This window comes from Hemicordylus capensis, chromosome 4 (assembly GCF_027244095.1).
Source record: "Hemicordylus capensis ecotype Gifberg chromosome 4, rHemCap1.1.pri, whole genome shotgun sequence".
NCBI classification, from domain to species: Eukaryota; Metazoa; Chordata; class Lepidosauria; order Squamata; family Cordylidae; genus Hemicordylus; species Hemicordylus capensis.
In genome coordinates this window covers 171,966,981-171,978,090 of record NC_069660.1, presented here as the reverse complement: position 1 = coordinate 171,978,090, position 11,110 = coordinate 171,966,981, and the positions used below count along the sequence as shown (strand labels likewise).

General features: G+C 47.9%; 1 protein-coding gene across 1 annotated transcript in view; it reads right to left on the bottom strand.

Moving 5' to 3' along the window:
• Window positions 1-316: 316 nt before the first annotated feature.
• Window positions 317-11,110, bottom strand: part of LOC128322336 (histidine--tRNA ligase, cytoplasmic-like) — a 35,207-nt gene continuing 24,413 nt past the window's right edge. The window contains exons 11-13 of the mRNA XM_053243430.1: window positions 9,943-10,059; window positions 2,247-2,393; window positions 317-767 (exon numbers count right to left, since the gene is read on the bottom strand). Of these exons, the coding sequence (XP_053099405.1) occupies window positions 708-767; window positions 2,247-2,393; window positions 9,943-10,059 (324 nt within the window). The 3' untranslated portion in view covers window positions 317-707. The remainder of the gene's footprint in view (window positions 768-2,246; window positions 2,394-9,942; window positions 10,060-11,110) is intronic.

The window sequence follows — 11,110 nt, the reverse complement described above, 5'->3', positions numbered from 1 at the left end:
CAGATGCTATCTCTCTGGATCTCACATATATGGCAAATGTGTGGAACAGAATACACAAGGACTTGTTTAACTCGAGGCTATACCTCCTGCTCTTTCACCTAACATTAACCCAGAGCTGCTGCATGTTTTGCATAAATACTTCCAACAGGAATCCAAACAAGGCTTGCTCACACATTGTATGTACGCAATATTGCAAAAAAGTTCTCTGGCCAGGCCTGCTTTTTTAAAAATTCTGTCAGAGTTAGAGGAATGCAATTATGGCTGTTGGACACTTTTATTCTGTGGCTAAAACAGGAAATATGAACACAGTAGGAAGCACGAGGCTGTAGTAAGTTTTATTATGCTGCCAAATAATGTTGTCCAAAGATGCAGTTTGAAGACCAGAATGCTGCCAACTTCAGCCCAGCCCTTGCCGCTGGCGTGATCACCAGAATGCTCACAGAACAGATGGTATCCTCAGAAGGGTTTTTTCAAATTCTTTTGCAGGAATGACCTCATTCGTTAAAAAGATTATGCTTTGTTGCTCCTCAAGCCCAACAAAAAGGAGCTTAACAGTAAAATAAATAAAGGTTTTAAGACAACCTCTTCCCACTGCTATGTCCAAAGAGGCAACATGGGCAAAACTGACTTGGCATTTTTAGGAAGGACTCAGCAAACTTTGAAAGGAAATCCAGCAAAGCCTTCCAATGTGAGTGCCAGGAAGATCCCTACGGAAGACTTGTTCGTTTCTTGATTTCCTCCACAAGGTTTTGTCTGCAAATATCCACCTGCAAAGCAGAAATATAATTAGACTGCAAGACATACATCTCTCTCTCTGCCATCCACCCCCATATTGATTGATTGATTGATTGATTGTTGCATTTATAGACTGCCTTTCGTTAAAAGACAACCCCAAGGCGGTTTACAAAAGTTAAAACATACAATTAAAAGACAATTAAAAGATTAAGCTAAAAAATATAAAAACAAACCAAATTTAAAATCTATAAAATACAAGCATAAAAACAATACAACAGGTAAAAAACACACAGAAGCAGCAGTAAAAACGATATACTTCACCCCTCTAAAGCCCATCTGACAGGGTGTTCTGAATGGGGGCGGGATTGAGGGTAGGCTTGCCCAGGGCCCTGCTATGCAGCCAGCTGCTTCTCAGGGAGTTCCTGTGGGACCACCACTGCCCCAAGTCACTTCACCTCTCCTTCTCCACTATAGCACCAGGCATCTGAAATCCCATGATACCCACTTCTCTCCTCTTTTTCCTCTCCATTAAAACAAGTGTGTGTTCTGAAACTGTGTTTGTATCACTTTAAAGTGGATTGATTGCACCTTGGCAGCAAACAGTGGCATGGCAAGTACCCAGCTGCATCTTTCATCTGTTTGCCACAAATTCCTAAGACACCTTTTAAGGCCAGATAGGTTTTGTGCTGTAATTGATGGGCTGCACAACGGTTTTTACTCTGCTTTTCCTTGGTTGTGACAAGATGGGGCACAGGACTTTCAAAACAAGAAAGCGAGAGGTAGCTGCTGTCTTGTCAGCTTAGAAGCATGGTCTTATTTCACAGCTAAACCAGTGCTTCTACTCCATATGTTGACGAGAAAGATGTGAGAAAGCAGTTTCAGTGCTGCAGTATTTCTAAAGCATGCACTACAGCTGTATAAGCTGGGCTGCAGGTGGCATGAAGCCAGGCTGGGAAAGTTCTTCTACATTATGACACAGGGGCAGGCTGTGAAGTCAAGGAGAGATGTATATATGTGGAGATTAATGTACATTTTAAGCACACATATACAATGGCCAGGCTCTTATCTAGTTTGTACATATAAGGCCAGGATCCAAAGAGTTACTTTAGATATGTTAAAGTCTTGCACAACTGAGTTTGAACAGTTGTTACCTACCCCTGGTTTGAACAGCTCCATTTTGAAGCACAAACTGCTTGGAAACTGTTTGCTCAAAACATGCTGAATGAGACTGCCGAGTTAGAATCAACACTCTTGATAAGTTCTATCTATTCAGGCTTGAACAAAGATAAGGGCTTCCTGTCACATTATAGGGTTAATTAGCAAGAATAAGTACCTTTGCAATTCATGGGAATTAAAGTTAGTCACAATTTGGTTTCAGTGGTGCTTAGTCATGCCTAATATTTTCTGAATACAACCAAGAAGAATGTTATTTATACTCTCTCTCTCTCTCTGTTCAATATAGTAATAACTCACACTGTTAGCTAGGCAATAATTTAAGGGGCCATGCTCACCTCTTCTCTCGTAGCCACATCTCGCAGTTTGACCACTCCATCCTTTAGCTCTTGCTCTCCCAGAATGGCAACAAGAGGGATTCCTGTTTCCTCACAGTATTGCAGCTGGTTCAGTAGCTTAGGGTTCTTCTTATAAAGCATCTCTGCCTGGAAAGATGTAAAGCAGGGGGAAAGTAGGCAAAGATGTTGGCTAACTTCCCTTGTTCTATGCCAGTGGATTCCAAACTGGAATTTCCTGGAAGTATATTGGGGGCTTTCAATAAAACGTTCACGCATAACGGTCAAATGCCCCTGGAAGATGGCTTAAAACAGGTTGCTTACCTGTAACTTATGATCTGGATGTGATCCGTTGTATTCATAAGAACTGGGTTTCTGCGCCTGCGCAGGGACCTCCCGGGCTGACTAGCTAGCTCCTCTTCGCGCCCCGCCCGTCTGCACGTGCCTTGCAGCTTCCGTTAGAATCGACGGTTGGGGCGCCTCTCCTTCAGATTTCTCGCAGACCGCCATATAAATGACGATCCGTACACCAGCATCCACTAGTCCAGGCATTCTGCAGCGGGGCCGGCTGGGAGGGACTTATGAATACAACGGATCACATCCAGATCATAAGTTACAGGTAAGCAACCTGTTTATCTGGATTGTGATCCATTGTATCCATAAGAACTGGGTGTTTAGCAAGCTACCTCATAAGGAGGCGGGTGCAGATGACCCCCAGCTATGCCAACACACGTTTCAACACTGATCTTCCAAAATTCGCCTCCCTAGCCATCCGCAGATCCAAAGCATAATGCTTTACGAATGGTAGATGCGATGACCATGTCGCCGCCAGGCAGACATCTGCCATTTTAATGCCTGACAGATGTGCCGCAGACGTTGCGTAGGCCCTAGTAGAGTGAGCCCGAACCGTCTTTGGCGGTGTTATCTTCTGGCTTTTATAGGCGAGGAAAATCAGTTCCACTAGCCAATGAGCAAGTCTCTGGCGAGAGATTGGACGGCCCTTGCTACGCCCCCGGAAGGAGAGAAAAAGCTTTTTACTCTTCCTAAAGTCATGAGTTCTCTCCAAATAGTATAGGAGTGATCTACGCACGTCCAACGTGTGGAGGGCCTTCTCTAAGTCCGTCTCCGGACTACTGAAAAAAGTTGGTAGCACTATGTCTTGATTTAAGTGGAAATCTGTTACCACCTTCGGCAGGAATCTCGGATCGAGACGCATCACAACCTTGTGTGGATAGAATTGAGTGTAGGGTCTATCCATCCGCAGGGCCGTCATCTCGCTCACTCTCTTAGCCGATGTAATGGCTACCAAGAATGCCACCTTCAAGGTCAGAAACTTCAGTGGAACAGTCGCCAGTGGCTCAAAAGGTGCCTCCGTTAGGGCAGAGAGTACTAAAGACAGACTCCATTGCTCCATTGGGCTGCGCACAGGCGGGTAAAGGTTATTAACACCTTTCAGGAAACGTTTACATTCCGGGTGGGAGAAAACCGTGGACCCATCCCATCCCCTGTGCTTTGACGAGATTGCAGCCAAATGCAGCTTAATGGAGACATTCGCCAATCCACTCAGTTTGAGCGATGTCAGGTAACGTAGCACATCCCGAGGGGTCGCACGCAATGGCGTGACACTCTTCCCCCTCATATAACTCTTGAAGCAGTTCCACTTGCAGGCATAACTGCGTCTTGTCGACGCACGCCTACTGTTTAGTAAGATGTTGTTTAATAGTTGATTCTCCAGGCGGTCAGCTTGAGAGAGTGCACATCGGGGTGTAACACCTTTCCGTGTTCTCTTTGCAACAGGTTTGGAGCCTTGGGGAACTTGTGGAACACTGAATGAGACATTCCCAGAAGTGTGGCAAACCACGGCTGGCGCGGCCACCATGGGGCCAGAAGTATGCATTTCGTTTGGTCCCGCAATATCTGTGCAACCACACGGCCCATTAACGGCAGCGGGGGAAAAAGATATAACAGCCCCGTCTTCCAGGCCCGTTGAAAAGCATCCCCCAGGGATCCTTGGCCTATGCCCGCACGCGAACAATAATTGACACACTTTTTGTTGGCAACCGTGGCAAATAAGTCTATCGATGGGACCCCCCAGATCTCGAACACCCTGTCGAGATACATCGGGTTGATTTCCCACTCGTGTCTTTGGTTGAAACTGATGTCCCTGCTGAGCCTGTCGGCCAAGCAGTTGTCTACAGCCTTTATGTGTATTGCTACCGGGTGAATTGAATGTTGAATGCACCAGTCCCATATTTTTCTCGCAAGTAGGCAAAGAGACAGTGACACTGTCCCCCCTTGATGGTTGAGGTAGGCAATCGCCGTCGTGTTGTCTAACTCCAGCTGTACTGCTCGTCCCCTTATCATAGGTTCGAATGCCCTTAGGCCCTGGAACACAGCCAATAGCTCCAAGTAATTTATATGCTGAAGTCTCTGCAACTGGTTCCATGTCCCCTGCACGCATACGCTGGCGCAATGCGCACCCCAGCCCGCCATCGAGGCATCTGTTGTTATCCGGGAGGTGGGCTCCTTGGACACAAACTCGACTCCTTTGCCCAAATTGCCCATGTCTAGCCACCACCCCAGGCTGCCGAGGACATGTTGTGGTAATGTCAAGTGCATATTCTGGCCATCCACATTGGGTCAGAAGTTGTGGAGAAACCAATGCTGCAATGTGCGCATACGGAGGCGCGTGTGTGCCACCGTTGCGGTGCATGATGCCATCAAACCCAACATCCGCTGGATTCGAACCGCTGGCTGCCGTGGAGTCCTCTGAAAGTGACGTATGAGTTCGTGCATTTGGGTAATTCTTTCCGCAGGTAAGAATGCCCTGGCCAATTCCAAGTCCAGCACCGCTCCGATGAAGTTCACTCGAGTCATGGGTTCGAGTCTCGACTTCTTCCAATTCACATTGATGCCGAGGCACTCCAATAAGGCTAGCAGCATCTGCACTTGGCGGGTAAGTAAACTCCTGTCGTGGCTCACCACGAGCCAATCGTCTAAATACGGATACAGCCTCAAGCCCTGAGTTCGTAGGTGGGCTACAACCACCGCCATCAACTTTGTGAACACTCTGGGCGCAGTAGAAAGTCCAAATGGAAGCACCACATATTGATAGATCTGTGCCCCTACTGTAAACCGGAGGAACTTGCGGTGACTCTCCTGTATCCCGATATGAAAATAAGCGTCCTTGAGATCCAGAGTAACTGCCCACTGTTCGTTCACCAGCAGAGGCAGAATTCCCTGCAGCGTCACCATTCTGAATTTCCTGGTCCGAATGAAGAGGTTGAGCCCCCTCAGGTCCATTATGGCTCTTATTCCACCGTCTCTCTTTGGTATCTGAAAATACCGAGAATAGTAGCCGGTCAGTCTGTTCGCCCATTGCACCCGCGTGATCGCCTGTTTCTCCAGCAGCACCTTGACCTCCTCCTGCAACACCTCTGTGGCCGGCGTATAGACCAGTCCAGAGAAGGGAGGCCTTGTCTCGAACTCCAACGCATATCCAGTCTGCACTATTCTCAGTACCCACCGGTCGGATGTTATGTTGTGCCATGCTGGCGCACGGCTTGCCAGTTTGATGTTGATCCTGGCAACTACAGGGCCGATGTAGTGGGTCCTGGATTGTAGCGTTGGACTTAATTGGCTGCTGCAAAACTGATGCAGTGGACGAACAGTCCCGTCAAAAGCTCTTGCTGGAAGCGTCCTTGTCGCCTTGACGAGCTGTTTTTCCTTTTTGTTTTTGGTTAAAGCCCTTACCGCGTTGGTAAGGTCTGAATTGTTTTCGGTATTCTTTGCGGTCCCGATACCGATCACTCTTTCTCTGATAATAAGTGTGGCTCCTTGCAGTTGAGCTGGAACCGCTCGAAGGCACCATAAAGGTGCGGGCAGTGAATTTAGATTTTTTCAACGTCTCCATTGACGTGTCCATGTCCTCATGGAATAAGCCTTTGCCGTCAAATGGCAAGGACTCGACTTTCTCCTTCATGTCTGTCTGCAGGGTTGCTGAGCGAAGCCACGCATGCCTGCGCAAGCTCACTGCCGTCACCATTGCTCTCGATTCCGTCTCCGACAAGTGTTTGAATGCGCTCAGTTGTTGGCGCGTTATTGCCGTTGTTCTTTCGTACACATCATTAAATCTCCATTGGAAGTCCTCCGGAGACAAAGAGGATGAATCTTGTAAGAGCGCATCCCAAAGTAAATGGTTATAGCGTGCCATACACGCCGCATAATTAGCAATACGAATTGCTAAACTGGAGGTGCTATAGATCTTTCGACCCATAACGTCCATTTTCCTCCCCTCTTTGTCAGCAGGCGTGGAATGACGGTGTCCACTCTTGGTGGATGAAGCGCAACTGACAACCAAGGAGTTCGGTATAGGATGACGTAACAGGTAAGAGTTCTCTCCTTCAGTCACCCTATACAAATTCTCAATGCGCTTGGAAGTCGGAGCCCCGACCCCCACTGAGTCCCATGCCACCTTCGCAGCCTTGTCTATCCCAGGAATCATGGTGAGGGCAACAGGATGCGAAGTCTTAGACCGCTTCATCATATTATAGACCGGGTCAGCAACGTCCGCATCCGGAGAGCTTACGTCCATGCCCAGGGCTTCAGCGATGTCCCTTATGAGGATATGGTAAGCTTTCAATTCCTCAGTTGGCGAGGTGGATAGTTTTGGTGGCACATCCGAAGGGGGGTCCGACCTACGACTGATATCATCTCTGTCAGAGGCCGGTCCCGACTCATCGTCCTCACTGTCATCAGAGGGTGAAGATGATGGTTCAGAAGGAGGAGGTGTTGCTTTCCTCTTTCTTTTCCCAGCAGGTTTTTCTGGCATCCTCGTCTGGACCACAGGTAACTGTGAATTCTCTGGAAGGTAGGTTTGAACTTGCACCAATGGTGTTTGTATAGGCAAGTTCACAGACGGCCCCTGATGGTCTGCATGCTCTGACTGCAGCAGCGGCTGAGCAAGTTGTCCAGCCTGCACAAAATTCCGCAGCCCTTGCACTGGTTGCATTTCTACCTGTGCCGCTTTCCAACGCAAGAACTCTGCATAATCATCCGGCACACCATGGCGGAAACCTCAGGAATGAGTTGGCTGCAGCATCGTAGAGCACCCGACATCGGTTCTTGGATCCTGGACCACTGCTGGTGTCAGTGAGGCAACATGAGGCAGATCAGCCAGCTCTCCACCTCCAGGACCCTCGTCTAAGCCTGTCGACAGGAAGCCGCGAAACGTCGCACCCGAGGGGGTACTCGAACTCGACTCCAGCAGTTCTCTAAGTCCGTCCCCATGTGTAGCCAGACTCGGAGTCCTCGGCGTCGAGGGGGACTGTGCCGGCGTCAATGCCGGTGACAAAAGATGAGGAATCCTCCTCAATGTCGAAGCCGTCAACACCGACGAAGGAGCAGTGCTCACATTCAATATCTGCTCCGGCACCGTGGACGCCGACGGAGGAATGGCATACACCGCCTGGGCAGTTATGGGAGGCTCCGATGCCGAGACTTGCAAATGCCTCGACGCCGATATCGACGTCGACTCCAATGTCGACGCCTGTCCCAGACTGCCTTGGTCCAATCTCGATGTCGACACTGGTGTCGATGTCGAGACTAAAGTCGATGCCGAAGCCGAAACCATCCTGACCGTCGATACCGGAGGTGTCGACGTCGAGGCTGTAGGGGACTCAGCCGAGTCCACGTCGTAAATCTGTGCTGCCGTCGGTGAGGGAGTTCGATGGCGAGACTCCTCACGATGGCGACCTTCCCTCTCAGAAGCATGACGATCTCTATCCTTATGCTTCCGTTTTTTGGAAACCTCCTTTGGTTTCTTAAACAGAGTGTCAACAGTGGTTTTAGACTGCTTATCAGCAGACCCACTGGAACCCAATCCCGGGGAGCTTGACGCACCGCACTCCTTCGACATCGAAGCTCCCGATGTCGATCCGGAACTCATCGACGCCGACGGACGAGGAGTTGGCGGTCGAAGTGCCTCCTCGTATAACGCAGCTCGAAGCCTGAGAGCTCTATTTTGTCTAGTTTGTTTTGAAAACGAGCAGCATATCTTACACGCCGCCGTGTTATGATTCTCTCCTAGGCACATCAAACAGGCGTCGTGATAATCAGTCGAAGGCAACTTTGCTCAACACTTTTCACACCGTTTGAATGTCTTCTTAGCTTCCATTGTCCAAATGCCGTTCCGAGTCAAATTCAGTAAACAATCTTAGGAACAAACAAAGCAGAGTCCGTAATCAAGTCCGTTCGCCGTTCCGAGTCAAAACCGTCCTGTACAAACTTCGAAGTTAGAATCAGAGTCCCAAATCAAGTCCGTTGTTCGTTCTGAAGTCAAACCAATTAATCCGCTCAGTAGAGAATAGTCAAACAGTCCGAAGTCAAATTTTTGATAATAATTGAGGAGCAACAGCCAAGAGGTGTAAGCGCTTTGGCGGTCAAGAGAAAACTGAAGGAGAGGCGCCCCAACCGTCGATTCTAACGGAAGCTGCAAGGCACGTGCAGACGCGCGGGGCGCGAAGAGGAGCTAGCTAGTCAGCCCGGGAGGTCCCTGCGCAGGCGCAGAAACCCAGTTCTTATGGATACAATGGATCACAATCCAGATCCTACCACTCTCAATCTTGCCCTGTAATGTGCAGGTGAGTGTTGGGTGTGTTCTAGGGCATATTCTCAGTTCATGGGAGGCCAGACTACCTGGCCAACATCCCACATTAATCCAAGCATGCCCCCCAGAATCTTCTGAAACACACTGGATTTCTGTGGCAGACTTTCAGGGATTCCTCAAAGATGAACTGATGCGAGAAGTATCCCCTGATGCAGAAGGCTTGAGACCCCGTTTTTGTATTAACTTGCTAGTGCTCTGGCAGATGTTTTTAAATGCCAGGAAAAAATGGTTTGATCAGAACATGCCACAAAGGCTAGAGTTCCTAAATATACCTTATTCCAGAACACGAGGCCCTCATAATTGCCAATATTGCCATATTACTTTTGACCAGTTGTAAGTTGATTTTATCGCCGTTTTAAATTTTTAATTGTCTTAATGTTTGGTTTTTAACTGTGGTTTTATTTTTGTAAACCACCATGGGACGTGTCTGTGTGGTGGTACAGAAATGTATAGAAATGAAGTGAAATAATTCAGAATATGCTAGCTCTAAACAAACTTCCACCACAGGACTGACACCACGAATCTTATTTTTCCACTGTTGATCTGACTAGCCTAAGATGCAGTCCTCAGTGTCTTAATTCATGTGCAGGGGAAGTGCCCAGCAGACATGATCTATGTCTATCTGGGGGGCAGGGGAAGATCAGCCAGTTCTCTTTGCCTCAGAGAGCTGTCCACTGGTTGCCAATCTGAGCAAAGGCAGCAATTTGAAGCTGCTCTCCATTGCTGCTACCCACTGACCAAGATTAGGTTTGATATGGTATATAGTCCATGAAGATGCACAATCTGAGGAGTGAAATCCTGGCAACATCATAAGGGCGACTGATCTGGTATTTATTGATCACTTACTAGAACTAGACAGAACAAGTAGTAAGTAATATGAGCAATCTAGTCTTATTTACTCAGGCGACACGTCATACCAGATGCTCCTAGTCTTATAATCATTTTGCAAACTACCAAGACAGAGAGAGACTGCTGCCCCACAGTCCATGGCCACCATTCTTGGTTGGACCACCTTATACAAAGCAGTAGCACCTTGATCCCAGAATCCCACAGCTCAGACACGAGCTTCAGCCTCTCTTCAAGGAGTTTCTTCTGAGCAGATGCCACAAGCACCTGGGTCTCTGTTGTTCGGACTTTCTTCTCAGAAGCCTGAAGGTGAAAACAGAGTTTTGAGAAAGGGAAAGGGAGGGAGAGAGAGAGAGAGAGAGAGAGCGAAATATATGAAAATATACTAATAAAAGAAAATCTTAAGGACACTGTGGAACTGGAAAAGGTGCAGAAAAAGGCAACCAAGATGATCAGAGGCAAAGAGGCACCTTTGCTAACTGGGCACAGAGGCACCTTTTTAACGTGGTGATTCTCTTTATTTAGCAGGGGGAGAGTAACTGGCCCTATCCATCCCCAGCACAGTATATCCAGTGACTGTTGCTGGTATCTATCTTGTGTTTCTTTTTAGATTGTGAGCCCTTTGGTGACAGGGATCCATCTGATTTATTTATTTGTTATTTCTCTATGTAAACTGCTTTGGAAATGTTTGTTGAAAAGCTGTATATAAGTATTTGTTGTTGTTCCTTATGCATGGAATAGAAAGAGTGGACAAAGAGAAATTTTTCTCAGTCTCTCACAACACTAGAACCAAGGTCATCCCATGAAAATGATTGCCAGGAAATTTAGGACCAACAAAAGGAAGTACTTTCTCACACAGTGGGATGCGGTGATGCTCACTAGCTTGGATGGCTTTAAAAGGGGCCTAGGCAAATTCATGGAGGACAGATCTATCAATGGCTACTAGTCTGGTGGCTATAGGCAAGATGCCTCTGAATACCAGTTGCAGGGGAGCAACAGCATGAGAGAAGGAATACCTCCAACTGTTGCCAGAGGCATCTGGTGGACCACTGTGTGAAACAGGATGCTGGATGAGATAGGCCTTAGGCCTGACCCAGCAGGGCTGTTATGTTCCTTTGTTAGCCATCCTGGTCTTACTCATATGCACAATGATTGGGTCACTCACATGCAAGCAGGTATGCCCACAGACATTTCTATTTTTACCATCCCATGCTGCTTGTTCTCCATTTCTCCAGCTGCTTCAGGTCTGTCCTCTTGCAAGCAACAGCAGGAGAGAGAGAGCACGCCCTAACCACTTGCCTGTAATGCCTTCTCAAAGGTATCTGGTGGGCCACGATGGGAAACAGGATGCTGG